The sequence below is a fragment of the Aulonocara sp. 'chitande type north' Nkhata Bay genome, linkage group LG7, assembly GCF_057382095.1.
Source record: "Aulonocara sp. 'chitande type north' Nkhata Bay isolate Kocher_YH1m ecotype deep benthic linkage group LG7, A_spYH_male_GT1.1, whole genome shotgun sequence".
NCBI lineage: Eukaryota > Metazoa > Chordata > Actinopteri > Cichliformes > Cichlidae > Aulonocara > Aulonocara sp. 'chitande type north' Nkhata Bay.
The window spans coordinates 27,212,354-27,230,168 of record NC_141350.1 but is presented as its reverse complement, the minus strand read 5'-3'; the positions used below and the strand labels follow the sequence as shown (position 1 = coordinate 27,230,168).

General features: G+C 40.0%; 1 protein-coding gene across 1 annotated transcript in view; it reads left to right on the top strand.

Moving 5' to 3' along the window:
• Positions 1 to 1,188: 1,188 nt before the first annotated feature.
• LOC147325299 (aminopeptidase N-like) overlaps positions 1,189 to 17,815 on the top strand; it is a 35,110-nt gene continuing 18,483 nt past the window's right edge. The window contains exons 1-13 of the mRNA XM_086299750.1: positions 1,189 to 1,535; positions 3,287 to 3,384; positions 5,562 to 5,678; positions 11,141 to 11,327; positions 11,433 to 11,575; positions 12,937 to 13,073; positions 13,174 to 13,300; positions 14,067 to 14,221; positions 14,296 to 14,409; positions 14,506 to 14,649; positions 16,849 to 16,914; positions 17,025 to 17,090; positions 17,502 to 17,674. Of these exons, the coding sequence (XP_086155876.1) occupies positions 1,402 to 1,535; positions 3,287 to 3,384; positions 5,562 to 5,678; positions 11,141 to 11,327; positions 11,433 to 11,575; positions 12,937 to 13,073; positions 13,174 to 13,300; positions 14,067 to 14,221; positions 14,296 to 14,409; positions 14,506 to 14,649; positions 16,849 to 16,914; positions 17,025 to 17,090; positions 17,502 to 17,674 (1,661 nt within the window). The 5' untranslated portion in view covers positions 1,189 to 1,401. The remainder of the gene's footprint in view (positions 1,536 to 3,286; positions 3,385 to 5,561; positions 5,679 to 11,140; positions 11,328 to 11,432; positions 11,576 to 12,936; positions 13,074 to 13,173; positions 13,301 to 14,066; positions 14,222 to 14,295; positions 14,410 to 14,505; positions 14,650 to 16,848; positions 16,915 to 17,024; positions 17,091 to 17,501; positions 17,675 to 17,815) is intronic.

The following is a 17,815-nucleotide window of genomic DNA, read 5'->3' as shown; positions in this document are numbered from 1 at the left end:
GTGCACCTCACAGACTGTCTGTTCAGAGAACCTGACACATTATCTGGATGAAATATTACAGTCTAGCCTGAACCCACAGTGAGTGGAGCTCTGCAGCTGTGTACAGCTGTACACCAGTGAGTGATGCGCACTCACTGCCAACAACATAAAGGCATTTTATATTGGTGCACATTTTGTAAAATTACGTTTACTCAATTGAATAAGAAACAATTAATTTTTTTCTTAGGAATGATGTGTGCTTCTCATTATGATGATTTTTTTTAAATCATAGAAGCTATGTGATACTGCACAATCCACTTCCCTGGATCCAACATTTTACAGGGTGCGCAAGGACAAGAGAAAAGACATGAAAAGTGACAAATGATGCCACCTGAGAGCCATTCCTAAGTGACCAAAATTAATAACAATAACAACAAAAAGAAAACATGCTTTTTAAGCCAGCATTACTTGTTCTATGTAGACAGGTGTCTAAATCAGTGTCACTACTGAGAACAGGAAGGCTGTGCAGAGGGTAATTTACTGCCAAAAAACGAGTGGCTACTACCCCTGGAGGCAGCCCATGATCACAAGCTCCTCCAGTCTCAGGAAAACCAGGGCCATCACGGGTGACACCTTGCACCCTGCCAAACACCTGTTTTATGTTTGACCTGCTACCTCGTGTCAGCACCTCAGGTCACTCAGGTCCTGCACCTCCAGACTCACAAACAGCTTCTTTGACCATACATTTTATACAGCTTAAGCACATTATCTACCTCACATTTATGGTGAGTTAAGAATTAATAGTTAAGCTAACATGTATGTCTTTGGGAGGAAGCTGGGGTGGCTACCAGCTGTGAGGCAGTATACTGCACCATCTCGCCGTTCAAATTTCCCAACTCTAAATGTCAGCCTTGACAACCAAGAGATAGGGCTAAAAGTGATGACTGGTAATGGGCCTTTGTGTTGTCAGTATCTTACAAGGTTTGACCTCTGAACACTGAGTCAAAGATGATAAGAATCTTTATGTTATCCAATGAGTGAATTCTCATTGGACATGCAGTGTTTTATGACTGATATGTAAACAGGCAGTAAAACATTATTGTGCAGTTTACTACTACAAAATGGAAAGTCATCGTCAACAGCAGCACAATTCCCACAAGTGCCAACCTAATTTATAATCCATTTATTTCACACATTGAGAGGACTTGATTGTGGCAGAAGGGGAGGTCGTAGTTAAATGCTGATAGTCACCTCTCTTTGTCATTCACAGGAGATTCAGCAAACCAGACAAGCTCAGTTTAAACAGGGCTTTGCTAATTCACAACTGAACTGCCACTGAAGACTGAGATCAGGGTTTATTCAACAACTGGACTTGTTCCACTCTGCCATTTTGTTCACATCTATCTGTAGGACGTCTTTGCAATGGGAAAAACCTGCAGAGTCAGTACTCTGTGTGTTTTGTGTGTAATCTTAGCCTTGGTCTCCATAGCAACCATTGTCACATTGTGGACTCTTGCCCTGACAGATCATGGTGATGTTACAGCTCCTTGGGACAGGTAGGATATTAATTGGCAAAAACATACCTTTTATTGTTTTTATTACCATTTTGTAACCAGGGACCTTATAATTACTGCAACCTAGTCTAGCTGAATTAATGATTTCTGAAATGGAAGAACTAAAAAAAAAATGGTTTGATGTAAACAAATTATCTTTGAACTTGACAGAAACTAAATTTATGATTTTTGGAAATTGGGTAAAAGACGAGGAAGTAACTCTGTCCATTGATGGAGTTCCGATTGAGAGAGTTACCGTTTTTTGGGGGTAGTATTGAATGATAAATTAACATGGAAATCTCATATTGAACATGTTAGAAAAAAGATGTTTAAAAATATTTCTATTTTGGATAATGTCAGATATATACTAGATTATAAGGCAATGCGTATTTTATATTTCTCACTATTTTTCTCCTATCTCAGTTATTGTGCTGAAGAGTGGGGGAATACATATGCAACTAATATAAATCCTCTATACTTGTTACAGAAGAAAAGTGGTACGAATGGTTCATAATGTTAAATATAGAGAACATACAAATAATCTGTTTATAAAATCGAATTTGTTGAAATTTGAAGACTTAGTGAAATTACTGACATTATTATTTATGTTCAAGGCAAGAAATAATACATTACCTCTTAAGTTACAAAGTTTGTCTGCATTGTGTTCAGGAAGTGGGGATAACAGAAGGACGTTTGACTTGAAGCATCAGTTTGCTAGGACCACACAAAGGCAATTGTGTCCGACAGTTAAGGGTATAAGAATATGGAATTCTCTTCAAGATAATCTTAGGAGTTGTACAAATATGCACCGTTTTAAAATGTGTTACATACTTAAAAGGGTAAATCAATATGAAGAACATGAAAGTAATTTGGGCTAAATGTGGAAGGAAAATTTTTCATTGCCATTTAGTGCTGTATATTGTGATTATACTGATTTGTTGTTAGTTTTGCATTGTTAAATAAAGATACATATTAGAGGGTTTTTTGGGTTGTTGGCGCCCTCTTGTAAGAATAATTAGATTGCAGATAGGGGGCAGGTGCTAATAAGAATTTATTCTTCTGCTCCTTTTTACCCATGGGTGCAGTGTTATATTAATGGGAAGGAGGATTTGTATGAAGGAAATGAAACACTGTTGAACCATGTGTGAAATAAATAAATAAATGAAATGGAATAAATGAAATTTAAATGTTTGTTTACGGTCATGTACTGTTTGAGGTGTTTATATATATTTTTAATATTTCTGTTATTTAGACATACTGAACAGGCATAATATCATGGTCACTTCCCTAATATTGCATTGGTTCCCTTTTTGCTACAAAAATAGGAACACAACTGTGATGCACCATGTATTCTAACACCTTTCTATCAGAACCAGCATTAACCTTTTGGTAATTTGAGCCTACTGGATCAAACAACACGGGCCAGCCTTCACAGCATGGATTAAATAGCCTTGACCAACCATGACCCTGTCACTAGTTCACCACTGTTCCTTCCTTGGACCACTTTTGATAAATACCACTGCAGACTGGGAACATCACAAGAGCTGCAGTTTTGGAGATACTCTGACCCAGTCGTCTCCCTATCATAATTTGGCATTTTTAAACTTGCTCAAATATTGATGCACAATCCTTTTTTCTGCTTGTAACACATCAACTTCAAGAACAAACATTTGTAAATGATCAAATATAAATAAAACAAGCTGGATAGCAATGTCTGAAATAAGTCCTATTATTTTTGTGCTTATTCTCCTAAGCTACCGTCTCTCCATGGATGTGATTCCTGAGTACTACAACATCACCATATGGCCTCGTCTCAGTCCTGACCCAAACAATGGTCTCTACATTTTCACGGGTGAGTAAAACCTTACTGTACAAATAGTTCCCTGTGGCCTAAAGTAAGGTGTATAATATGAAGACTGACAGTGCATTGACTATCATTTTGTATTAATTATCTGTTCTTCATAGTGGTTGAAATGGTGTTTAGGTCCTTTATTTCAGCAAAAGTAGGATAGGGAATATCAATCTGTATTGAAATTCAAATCCTACTTCAGCAAAAACATTTTAATTATGACACACATTGGATGTTCAGAATGTCATTCCCATCATGCATGTCTAGCACGAGGACCCTAGAGTGTGTTGTAATCAGCACCAAAAGAACCAAGCCACATCAGATAAGCTGTCTGAGTATGTTTTTCTTATGCACTGTATGAAGTTGATATGTCAGTATGTGGTTATAAAGTGACAATGATTATGTGCATTATTCACACAAATATGTATAGCATCTGAGCACATGGTAGTATGCTTAGCAAGCTAGCAAACTAGACCATTAACACAATGCTAACAAGGGAAATACATTAGCATAGAAAGAAAAACTTGCTGAATTAGAACCCCTCTGAAAGTATTCAAAGTGAATGACCAAGCACTTTTCATACAAGAAGTCACATAGTTAAAACAGCAGCAGCAGAGATGGTTGTGGTGTATGACTAGCATGTTTATTTTGAAAAACAAGGCTTATCTGTTCTTGCATATAGTCATTAATGTGTGTAATTATAAATGCTGATTTGTAGTTATCTTCACTCACATGTAACATTGTGTTTTACAGTTATCTCCAGTAAGCATCACAAGGTTATACTATGGTAATAATAGGTTGAGATGTGATGTTTGAGATAAAATTAAAGGGTAAATTTGTAGATAATATTTTTTTTTATTGGATGAGAAAATTGTGCCATTTTCTTAAGAGGGAAAATATATCAAAATAGCCTGTATTTCTATAGCGCTTTACTTGTCCCAAAGGACCCCAAAGCACTTTACACATTCAGTCATCTACCCATTCATACACACATTCACACACTGGTGATGGCAAGCTACATTGTAGCCACAGCCGCCCTGGGGCGCACTGAGAGAGTTCAGAGCTGTGTTGAAGGCTGATGCTTAATGGGTAAATGGGTCTAACGGTAGAGATGATATAGACACATGTCATCCTTAAAATACTCAGTGCTGTAGATCAGTTTACCCTAAAATATATAAAGCTCATACAAATCTAAAACAGTAATGTGCAGACAGTAATGTAGCAGTAATATTCATAAAATTTAAACCAAAAAGTAAGGCAACACATCTTTGCAACATCCCTGAACCCATCCCAGCAGAAGAAGGAGGACACCCAGATGGGTTGTCATGGAAGGCGCAGCAAACGATTGGCTCAGTAGGCATCCCCACTCCCCACATCCCACCACGGTGCAGGAAGAAGTCGGCCTGGGGCCCACAATGTCATCGCCCTGGAAGACCAAGTAGTCCGGGGCAGAACCCTCAACACAAAGAGTAGACTGGAGTGTGCAGATGAGTTCCAAGGCTCATCTGTACACTGCGTCACAACACCAGACATTTCTTCAGTTACAGACAGTAAAGGGACTGGTCTGGGTCCAAGACAAGCTGCACCCGGCAACAGGTGCTCCCTTTTCTGGACACCCCACCCCACCCAATTGGCCTACGGGCACCCATGAGTCCTGGAGGCACAGATCAGACATCTCAACGTGAGCTGACCCACACCACATGGTGAGGTGGCCAGACCAACTCATCACAAGGAGAGACCCAGCCAGAGACTAGACAACCACGGGCACCGGGGCCTCAGACCTATCACCTGGCCCTGCCCAGATCAGGCCAGCCACCCTAGCCAGGAGCCAACCTCTGCCACCACAAGCACCCCAGCCCCACTACCTTACTAATGCTTAATAGTCTTGATATATGATCAATCATCCAGGTAAAGAAATCCCAAAAAATTGATTCTGGACGTCCAGATGAACAGAAGAAACTTTTAGGGAATGCCTTAATAGTGTGTCATTATTATAAAGGGTTACCTTCAAATGTTTTATTCACTGTTATTAGTGATTTATTTTCTCTGTATCTGCATTTAGGTTTCTCTACTATACTTTTATTTCCGCAGAGATTTCATTGGTGCCTGTGTTAAACTACCGCTGCAATGGAGGTTGCATTAATATAAGTTAGCATTTTTCTTTTTTTCATGTGTTTCAGGCCAGTCCACTGTGCAGTTTGAGTGTGTGAAAGAAACAAATTTGATACTGATTCATTCCAGTCAACTGAGCTACACCAGGCAAGACAACAAACACATGGCCAGTGTCACCACTGCAGGTACCATCAAAGTCTTGATACAAAGTAAAGTAACAATTCTTAATTTTATTAGGATCTCAGAAATCATTTTACTAGTTCTGCAGTTAATACTATTGCATACATAAAACTGTGAGAGCAGCAGAAGATGTATTGAGTTACAGATGTTTTCAAAGATATTATTACCTTTCTGATATTAACAAATTAAGTATTGCTGTAGGATAACACATTTTAAAAAATCAAAATTTTGAAGAAAAAACTCATTTATGCATGTTTAGCTTTTGTTTGTGAAGGTTCTCAGTCATCCAGATCATTGTAGTCTAAGGAGCTGCGTCTGGACTTCTTTAAGTTTCTTGAAGACGTTTCAGCTCTCATCCGAGAAGCTTCTTCAGATCTAAGAGCAAGCCCTATTGGGAGTGTCCCTAAGAGGGCTGTGGACCCCCTATTGATCCTCTGCCTAATCACCAGTGTTGGTCAAGTTACTTGAAAAAAGTAATCAGTAACTAATTACTGATTACTTCCCCAAAAAGTAATCCCGTTACTTTACTGATTACTTATTTTCAAAAGTAATTAATTACTTAGTTACTTAGTTACTTTTTAAAAACACGATTTTCAACCTGAAGAGGTGATAAAGTGATAGATCTTTCAGCCCAATTCTACTTTTTCTACATAATCCATAATACAAAATGTAATCAAATGGAAAAATCTCTTTTTTTAACTTGTTTTATTAGTTTTAATCTTTTAACTTTATGCATCAAGCAAAAATTTAATTATATGCACCATTCTCTGAGTTGAATAAATTAGTTTAACATTTAAACCTATTTTCTACACATTCCAGCACATAACATAAAATATTCTTTTGTGTTTACACTCACTCTTTCAAATAGATGCAAGTAAAACACAGCAGAAAATAAATAAAATGAAAGACTAGCGGTCCTGTTGCTCTATTTTCACCTGTAAAGCCAGAGTGGGGTAGGCGGAGGTTTACCCTGGTGCAGGTGTGCTGCAGCGGTCAGTTGAAGAATCCACGAGTTTCTCTGTGAGTTTCCCATTACGTCAGTGCTTGTTTAGGGGTTTTTTTTGCTGTAAAAAGAAGTTTTCTTCCCACGCACAACGGACGCTAATGTTTTTGTCACTTTTTATGGAATCAAACTCAAAGTAAGGTCAGTACTTCCACGCTTTAAACGCTGCACGCTCATACTCTCTCCCACACTCGATATATTATCCATTGTTGATCTGCACACAGCTGTTGTCACTAACGGCGCACTCGCTTACGTCACTGTTGTGAGACATTCTCGCAAAAAATCACGGTTTTAGTAACGCAGTAACGCAGTGTTCCTACGGGAATGTAACAGTAATCTAATTACCGTTTTTGCAATAGTAATCCCTTACTTTACTCGTTACTCGAAAAAGTAATCAGATTACAGCAACGCGTTACAAGTAATGGGCAGTAACGCGTTACTAACGCGTTACTGCCCATCTCTGCTAATCACAAGAGCCAAAGTGTGCAAATGGGTGTGTGTGTGTGTGTCCAAGAACGGGTCTCCAGCACCAGGCACCGACGTGGTCCACGCCTAATGGCTGAAGAAGCTGACTGCACTCCATAAGCATCTGCAGTACAAATAAACCAGCTGCTAGTCGATGATAGACACCCAGAATGGCTAACTGTAGGGCGGACAGTCCTGATCCCCAAGGACACCAGAAGGGACTGGTCCCATCCAACTACCAGCCAATAACCGGCCTCAGTACCACATGGATGCTCCTCTCAGGCATCATAGCAGCTAAGATGAATAGGCACATGGCACAATACATGAGAGGGGCACAGAAAGGGATTGGCAAGAATACCAGAGGAGCAAAACACCAGCCACTAGTAGATAGAGCAGTTGCCTGAGACTGCAAGACTAGGCTGACCAACCTTGCACTGCCTGGATTGATTAGGCCTATGACTCGATGTCCCACACCTGGATCCTGGAATTCCTAGAATTGTACTAGATCACAGGAACATAAGAGGCTACGTTAGCAACTCTATGGGGATGTGGTATACAACACTAGAGGCCAACTTCAAGCCCATAGCACAGGTTGCAAACAAGTGCGGGATCTACCAAGGAGATCCTCTGTCCCCACTGCTGTACTGCATAGGCCTGAATAGGGATGGGTACTGGTATTTTTTTTGTATCGAAAAAATATCGAACCGTGACACCAAAGTATCGAACCGAACCGTGAATTTTGTGTATCGTTGCAATATATATATATATATTAGAGATGGACCGATCCGATATTACGTATCGGTATCGGTCCGATACTGACCTAAATTACTGGATCGGATATCGGAGAAAAATAAAAAATGTAATCCGATCCATTAAATATCACGAAAGCACCTCACAAAACTTGCAACATGCCGTAACTCACCTCAGAACGTTAGCACGTCGGAGCAGTATGCATCACGTGATAGAGCGGCTGTGGTGGTCTGGATAGCATTTGGAGCTTCGCTAGCAACCCGGCATTTCATCTCCAACAAAGTTATCCCCGAGAGAAGTAAAGCAAGTGTGCAAGTCCATCTCTGAATGTTTGTAAAGCATTCCTGCGTTAAGCTTAACAAGCGATATATGGAGCGACTGCCTCTTCTCTCTCCCTCCCTCTCTTGCTGCTACTTCAATCATGAAACTGCTTAATGATCAGCTGATCGGCTTTTCTGTCGCAAGTCCTCTCTCTTGTTTGTTTTTGGCCCACTTTGCACCAGAAAGAGGAAACCAGCGGCTGAACAACAGCAGCACGTTTAAGCTTGATAAGCTGTTGTTAGAATTTATTTATTATTACTTTCTACTCGAGGATCTTTTTCTACGTAGCTGACGCTGGTAACTGTGCAGGGGCGGATCTAGCAAAGTTTAGCCAGGGGGGCCGATAGGGCATTAACAGGGAAAAGGGGGCACAAAGACATACTTTTCTTTCTTATTCTCATTTAAAATGTCGAGCTTTTAATAAATAATTATCTGACACCCAAAGTTTTAATTTGATGTAAAAGGAATAGAAGTTAATTACTGTATAAAGTGACTATTAAGTCTAATATATATACCCTAGTAAGCTATAGTACTTTTTCCTTTGGGAAGGTACCATCTGTGCAGTCTGCAATTTTGTTGAAGAAAGATCCATCCATCCATCCATCTATCCATCCATGAAAAATAATTGATTTCTGTGCATTTTTTTTCACACTGCATCAAATTAAGGTTGATTACATCGATTAAGCATCATGAGGTGAAGCGTGAGGGGTGGTTCCCTATTTTTTATTTATTTATTTTTGTTGTTGCTGGGAGTTGGAACCCTATTAGTTAGGTTGCTTAATATTTACGCTAAGTACTCTTTAAAATACCAGAATAGGGAGGATGGTGTAGGTTTAAGTTTATTAGATTGATCAGTATTGCTGAACTATGAAATATTTTTTTTTGCATACAGGTATAACAGAATAGCTTTAGTGTAGTTGTTGTTTTAAACTTGAGTATGAACTTATACAAAATGCAGAAAGATATTAAAAAAAAAACCAGTTTTGTTGATTAAAAAACACTATATCGGATTCATATCGGTATCGGCAGATATCCAAATGTATGATATCGGTATCGGTATCGGACATAAAAAAGTGGTATCGTGCCATCTCTAATATATATATATATATTACGGGTGCAACGATATTCGTATCGATATTGAACCGTTCGATACAGTGCTTTCGGTTCGGTACGCATATGTATCGAACAATACAACATTTGTAATTTATTTTATCCATGTTGTAAGGAGAGCTTAACTTCTGTCTCGCTAGCTTGCCCTGCGCTCACTGAATCTGCGTTCGACTACTCCGCCTAGGCTGCACTGTCGAGCGCAGATCCACTGAGCGCTCAACACAGACAGCATAGTCAGAAGGAAGAGCGCAGGGCAAGCTAGCAAGACAGAAGTTAACCTTTCCTTGCAACATGGACCTCCCCCACCCTCATTCAGATCTGGCATTTGGAATTATTTTGGTTTTCATGTGACGTATGACCCTGAAGGTAAGCGAGTCATGGACTAAAGTAAAACAGTATGTTGGATGTGCCACGCAATGCTCAATTACATGGGTGGGAACTAGTGTGTTAGCGCAGTTAGCTCGTTAACGTGTTGGCCATCTAGCCCCATGCACGGGGCGATCGGCGGTAGCTCGTTAACGGAGATTTGCCGTGTTGTGGCGTTAAGGTCATTTCAATGAGATTAACCTGAAAGCACTAGTGGGAACACAACGAATATGACTGCACATTTACGCCGACATCATCCTAGTGCAAAGACAAAAACAACAAGCATGCTACTAACTTTAGCCGAGTCATTTAGACAGCTGTTAGCACATGATTCTCCTTATGCTGCTGAGAATATAGCCCAGAAGAAGCGGATAGTATAGCTTTTATTTTGGAAAGAGACATTTCTCTGTAATAAACTCTCTTTTCCAAAGATGAGTGATTCCTCAATCAGATACAGGGCTCGCAATATCGCTAGCCCGACGTCCTGGGGCTAGCGATTTTTTCAGTCGGGCTACCAAAATCTATCTCTTCCCTGCCCGTCGGGCTATTGTAGGAAGGAAAAATATATGTCAATGCTTTTGCATTCTTTCAGAAATGTAGCTGGGTAATTATGTCATTGGCATCGGTGAGCCACTGTCAATATGTGACATATTGAAATCGCGTTTGAATTTGCGCTTGTTTTTTTGCTTTCACTTTGCAATCGTGCGAACTGTGTATAGAGAGCGACAGCACTGATCTGTGAGTGATGATAATTTGTGCACCAATTCCTCTGACATCGTCTTATTAATCGTTAGCTTACTATGCAAACATGACAAGTGAAATCTCCCGCAGCAAGCTTAAACATGTGAGAGGTTGATCGCGCAGAGAATCGCTGACCGTTATGTGAGTGCGTGTGTAAAAGCAGCAGGATTTATATTTCAGTTCTGCTGAGCCAAATAAGACAGGTCAGGGTGAAGAAGTGACAGCCAAAGAAAAGCTTACCACAAAACGGAAAAGTTATGACAAATCAGACTATAAGGCAAAAAGAAAGTGCAGCTTTATGGTTTCATGGACAAAATAATTTCTGTGGCTGCAATATGACGAGCTAAATAACCAGGGCTGCACATAAGTGGTCCGCAGGTGCGCATTCGCTGTCAAAATAAAAAACACGCACAAGGGTTAGGGTTAAATTTAAAAACTGTACTTTTGAGTTAAAATATATATTTATAATTTTAATAAATGACAAATTAAAAAGGCATGAACATTTTTTTGTATCGAAAAAATATCGAACCGTGACACCAAAGTATCGAACCGAACCGAACCGTGAATTTTGTGTATCGTTGCACCCCTAATATATATATGTGTGTGTGTGTGTGTGTGTGTGTGTGTGTGTGTGTGTGTGTGTGTTGTTGTTACATTCTTGGAGATTATACAGAGAGACCATTAAAGATGTTTTGTTTTTTTTCTCTCCAGATGATGCAGCTGCTCTGATTATAGAATCAACATGGCTGCAGCCAGAAACACAGTATCTGGTTATCAACTTAAAAAGTAAATTACGTCAAGGACAGAAGTATCAGCTGTACACTGAGTTCACTGGAGAACTAGCTGATGACTTGTCAGGGTTTTACAGGAGTGAGTATGAAGAAGATGGATTACAAAAGTAAGTCCTCTTTGTGTCCTTCTATGGCTGGATTTGTTTCACTGGTGTCATTTTAAACCTCTACAGTCTCACTATTTGCATGTGTGGAATTTTGATCATTTACAGGATAGTTGCCACCTCTCAGATGCATCCAACTTATGCCAGGAAGACCTTTCCTTGTTTTGATGAGCCAGCTTTGAAAGCTATTTTCCATATAACGCTCATTCACCCGCCTGGAACAGTAGCCCTTTCAAATGGCATGGAAAGAGGTCAGTGTACCTAAACACAGTGTCAAGATCTGCAACAGCAGATCATAAGGAGCACAGAAGAGGATCCAAATAAAGACGCATAGACACAGGAGACAACAGAAGCTGAGTCGTTTATTTAGGCTGGTAGACAACTGTGACAATACAAAAACATGAGGGCGATTAGGGAAAGTAGAGAGACATGGGAACAGAGCTGGAGCAAACTACACATAACGAGACAGGGAGAACAACACTGAATACAATGCATATGAGACAAGGAATACCAAAGTAAAACAGTAAACACGGCAGAGATAGAGACGAGGAGCCAAGATCCACAAAAATGTCCATGGAAGAGAACACAAAGCACATGATAGACAGACATGTCCAAGTGCCAGGGGACTAGAGATGGTAAAGACATGAGAGACAGAGAGAGAGAGAGAGAACAAACAGAGACGTCTGAGGAAAAAGGTAAATAACTAGAGGGCACGACTAACTCTCACTGGAGACACCGGACAAGACAAAGACAAAAGGAACTTAAAAGAAAGGAAACCAGAAATACAAATAAACTGAGAGACAACAAAGGAACTAAACTCAAGACTAAATGGTACAAAACTTGGACTTAAATCATCTTTATCATGCAAGGAAAGAGTCACGAAACCAAAATAAACTCAAAACACTGGATTAAAGACCCAGGACCATGACACACAGTTCAAATAACACAGTTCTAAGTGTTTTTAGTTTTAATTCTGTTGAATGCATGTGATGCATTCGGCGTTAGCATAAACCCTTTAGATTCAAAGTAATTTAGACGACTGCCAGACACAACCTAGACCTGGTGCTACAATTTGTGCTACGGAGAAATTTGCAGTCATGTGTTTAACTAAATGTCAATTATGAAAAAAGTTAATATCTTAAAGCTCTGTCATAATGACCAAATGCTGTAGCCAAAAGAAGTCCGTTTTCTTAATACAGCTTCGCTCTTTAACTCTAAAACTTAAAAATAAAAAATCTTCGTGCTGCATGTGTTGATCAGATTAATTATGAGCTTCAGAATCAATAACCTATAACCTTACTAAATAGTAATTTAACAGAATAGCTCATATAAATATTCATGAATTTTTAGGAAATTTGACTAGCTGCTGGAAAAAGGTTCCTCAACTAGACTACTTTAGTTTTAATTCTGTTGGATTCACATGATGTAGCTATAAAAGACTAATATGGTATTTTTGTCACCCTGATGGGCAGGGTGTGTGTCTATTTTAAAGTTTGTATGTCTCATATGGACAGTCATCATCGTGTTTAACAAAACAAAAAGTTGCACACAGTAGCATTACCAAAACCTTGTCTTCTATTACTTCATTCATAGTCACTGTTGTGTTCTTCAGATATTGCTAACATCACCATTGATGGAGTAAGTTGGACAAAAACCAAGTTTGAACCCACCAAGAATATGTCCACCTATCTGTTGGCCATCATTGTCTCTGACTACACATATATCAATACCACACAAAAAGACCCTCAGGTAATTCTCTGTGTGCTTTGGTTGACTTGCTTCAAAACTGGAAGAACTGTGTCAAAAACGTTTGTGAAAGAGTTGGTTGCTGTTTTGTTTTTGTTTTCAGATTCGTATCTGGGCTCGAAGGAAGGCCATTGACCTAGGACAGGGAAACTATGCTCTCAATGTAACTGGACCCATACTGGACTTCTTCCAGTCATACTATAACATTGCCTACCCTCTAACTAAATCAGGTGACCCTGCTTTTATAACAGGTGTTGTTATAACATGATGTTAGTGTTTTAGCTTTTCCAATTATTGGATAGATATTGGGTGGGTGGGGAGTTCTTTTACCTATCCAGATTACTGAGAGAGAGTCTGTCTGAACAATTTCAGATGAATTGATATGATTGTTTATTAACCCCTTGTATGAAAGCGAATTAAAAGTCTTGTTGCAAATGGTAAACATACGGAGACCCGATTTGCATAAATTAATAGAAACATTAAAAGAGGTTTCATCAAAAGATGACATTCAAAAACAAGTGTCTTTTTCATACATTGTTCATATTTATCATGAAGATAAATCCAGTTTCCACTTAATCTCTAGGCAAATCAGCACAACCTGGATTTTAATGAATGAATCAATTAATTCATTAATTAATTACCAAAGGTTTTGGTTGAAACCACAAGGTTTCACATGAAGGGTGGAAGCATAAGGGTAACAAGACACAGAAGAAACTAATCAAGTGCAGTGACACAAACGAAGTAAAACTACAAAAAGAGAGGCAAAAGAACCAAAATCAAAAACCATTAGAGTTCTTACTATAATTATAAAAATAAAGAAAATCAGAAAGCTATAAACTAAAAACTCTCATCAATAAAACTCACAGACCACAACAGTTTATACCAGTTGAGGGAATTAAGGAATTGTGTGTCTTATAACAAATTGTTTAATTACAATCTTAAGATAACTTGAAGCAATTCCTTAAACCTATATTAAATCTGCTCTCTTCCGCACAGACCAAATTGCTCTACCAGACTTTTATTATGGTGCAATGGAGAATTGGGGTTTGGTGACCTACAGGGAAACCAATCTTCTTTATGACCCTGAAACTTCCTCCAGTAGGAATAAAGAGAAGACTGCCACCATTATTGCCCATGAATTAGCACACATGGTAAGCTGTTTTGCCTTTTGATTTGTTCGCTCCTTGATAAATCAACAAATTAATTCATGCCATGTCTGGTACAGTGGTTTGGTGACCTGGTGACCCTGCGCTGGTGGAATGAAGTCTGGCTCAATGAAGGCTTTGCTTCATATGTGTCTTACCTAGGAGCAGACCATGCTGAGCCCACATGGAATGTTGTGAGAACAGACTTTTGCATTTGGACCTGATCTTACATGCATTCTTGTCATAGTGTAAAATTCTCTTAAAACATTCCTGTTTGTCTGTTTGCCCAGAGAGACCTGATAGTACTTGACGAAATTCATAAAGTTTTTGCTGTCGATGCCTTGACTTCTTCTCATCCTCTGTCCTCTAACGAAGACAGTATTGTCCTACCTAACCAAATCAGTGAACAATTTGATGTCATCTCATACAGCAAGGTACAGAAGCTGCAACACCATACAGTATCACTACTCATCAACTGCTAATTATCCTTAATTGAATAAGATTTATGTATGCAAACATGCCCAAATTGTCTTTATCTGGCCTTTTGAGTTTATAAAACCTAAGTAGTTTAAACAAGATTAATTGTAGGAGATTAATTGAGATCTCTTTTAACTTAACATATCTCACCCTACTGAATAACTACGGTTCAGAGAGGATTTGGCTTCAGATTTGGAGGTGTTGATTCTCATTCCCACTGCTTTACACTTGGCTGTGAACCATTCCAGTGTGAGTCAGAGGCCATCACCCGATTAAGCCAACAGAACCACATCATCTGTGAAATCAGAGAGGAGATTCTGAGACCACCGAAGTGAAAGCCTTCCTCCATTTGGCTACGCCTAGAAATTCTGTCCATATATATTACAAAAAGAATTGGTGCCAAAGGGCAGCCCTGGCCATCACCCACCTGAAATTAGTCTGATTCATTGCCAGCTATGTGGACCAACCTCATGGAATGGTTGTATAAGGATCAAATGGCTCATAGCTCATAGCAGAAAACCCTATACTCCCGAAGGACCTCCCAACGGACACTCCCAGGGATACGGTCGAATGCCTTCTTCAAGTCCACAAAGCACATATAGACTGGTTGGGCAAACTCCCGTGTACCCTTTATCCCCTCGAGTATCCCCGAGAGGATAAAGAGCTTCTCCAGTGTTCCACGACCAGGACAAAAACCACCCCAGTCTGCCAATCCAGAGTTACCCCCCTGCCCCGATCTCTACACAACATTGTAGAGGTGTGTCAACCAAGACAGCCATGCAGTATCCAAAGCCTTCAGGAACTCAGGGCAAACCTCATTCACCACAGGGGCCCTGGCACCAAGGAGTTGTTTAACTGCCTCAGTGACCTCCCCCCTAGAGATAAACGAGTCATCCCCCTTGTCCCCAGGCTCTGCTTTCTCCACGGAAGACCTCTCAGTGGGAGTAAGGAGGTCCTCAAAGTATTCCTTCCACCCTGACAATGCTCTCAGCTGAAGAACCTTAACACCACTAGGGTTCAGCTCCGAGAGGTTGTTCCTCCCAATCACCCCCCCTCCAGGTCTCACTGTCACAGACATGAGTGTTGAAGTATCACAGTAGGACAACAGAGTCCACAGGTGGAGCACCATCAAGCACCCCACCCGGGGACTCAAAGAAGGCTGGGTACTCTGAACTTTCATTCACTGCATAAGCGCAGATGACAGTCAGGACCCATTTCCCGACCCAAAGGCACTGGGAACAAGCCCTCTCACCCACCAGGTTAAACTCTGACATACAGGCAGCTAGCCAAGGGGACACAATGGGATACCCACCCCAGCCTGCCATTTCTCATCAAGTGCAAATCCAGACTGAGACAGTCCCCTCTCCAGGAGACTGGTACCAGAGGCCAAGCCATGTGTTGAGGAGCGCCCAACTATATCTAGCCAGTAACTCTCAACCTCACACACTAACTCAGGCTCCTTCCCCATCAGGGAGGTGACATTCCATGTCCCAATCACTAGTTTAGGTAGTCAGAGATCGGTCTGCCTGGGCCTCTGCTCCTGGCCGCTGTCCAACACACATTGCAACCGACTCCTAGGGCGCCTCCTGTGGGTAGCGGCCCTACAGGAGGATGGGCCCATGTCCCTTTTTCAGGCTGTGCCTGGCCGGGCCCCGTGGAAGGTCTGGCCACCAGAAGCTCGACCTTAGGCACCTTACCTGGGCCTGGCTCCAGGGCAGGGCCCTGGTAACCCTGTCGTGGGCAGGGTGAACTGTTCCCTCGATGTTCTACTCATAAGAGTCTTTTGAATGGCTCTTTTTCTGGTCCCTCACCCAGGACCAGTTTGTTATGGGTAACCCTACGAGGGGGCAACCCCACCCAACAATATAGCCCCTGGAATCTCTGGCACACACAAACCCCTCCAGGACAATAAGGTAGCGATTCACGGAGAGGGGTAGCGATTCCATAATGATTGAATACAAAATAAGTAATAGCCCTGAAGATACTGACACTGTAGATGTGAAAGATCAGGAATAGTACCACTTTGAGATAAATGTACATGTCCTGAATAACTAGTGTTTTTCAGCTGCTGTACACTCTTCGATATATTGTGTTAATTTTTTTTATTATTATAAACTGAGTAACTGATAGATTGAACAAAACTTTTACCTCCTCAGGGTGCAGCAGTGTTGAGGATGCTTTCAGACGTTCTCTCAGAGCCAGTCTTCATCCAGGGACTGAGTGTATGTTTTTGTATATTTCTTTTAGTTAGTTAATGAGATACATCACCTTATCCAATATTGTTCAGCCACAGATAATTAAGAATTTTGGATTGTTTTCCTTTTTTCTGCAGACTTACCTCAATTACTTTGGATACAGTAATATAGTAGTGAATGACTTGTGGCATCATCTGCAGATGGTAAAATGATGATTTCTTTTTTTTATTTACAAAGGTTGTATGTGACTTTGGCATTTTGTTACAGTTACAAAACATGATTGTTTGGTATATTCTCTAAAAAAGGGATAGTTACATTACCATAATTTTTTTTTAACATTTTATGGCATTTTGAAATTTCTCACACTACCAGACTGTGCAGCCAGACACAAAATCATCTGCATGTATTGCCATATGATCCTACAAAGGACTGAGGTTCTATTAAAACACACAGTACAAAAAATTTCACAAATTTTAAATTTCACAATAGCTGACAAATGTTATTACTGCAAACTTCTTATATTTTATTTTCATTTTGTCTTAAAGTTATTATCATTATGCCTCTGGTGTTTTTTTTTAACTAAATTCTTTTTGGTACTTTTTTTTAATCTACAGGCTGTGAAAGAATATAATGGTTCACTTCCTCATTCAGTTGATCGAATTATGAGTCCCTGGGTGCTTCAGATGGGATTCCCTGTGGTTACTATAAATACAGCCATAGGGAAAGTATCCCAGAAGCACTTCCTGCTGGATGCAGATTCTAACGTCACAGTCAAATCACCTTACAAGTATGCAGAACTACAGCTTTTGAAATGCAAATATGCTTTGACTCATTGTGGCAGTATTGAGAAATATGTCATTTTTTTATATGTCCTTCCCACAGCGTTTAGATTTAGTCTAAAGTCAACTTAGATTTAGTTACGTTTTGT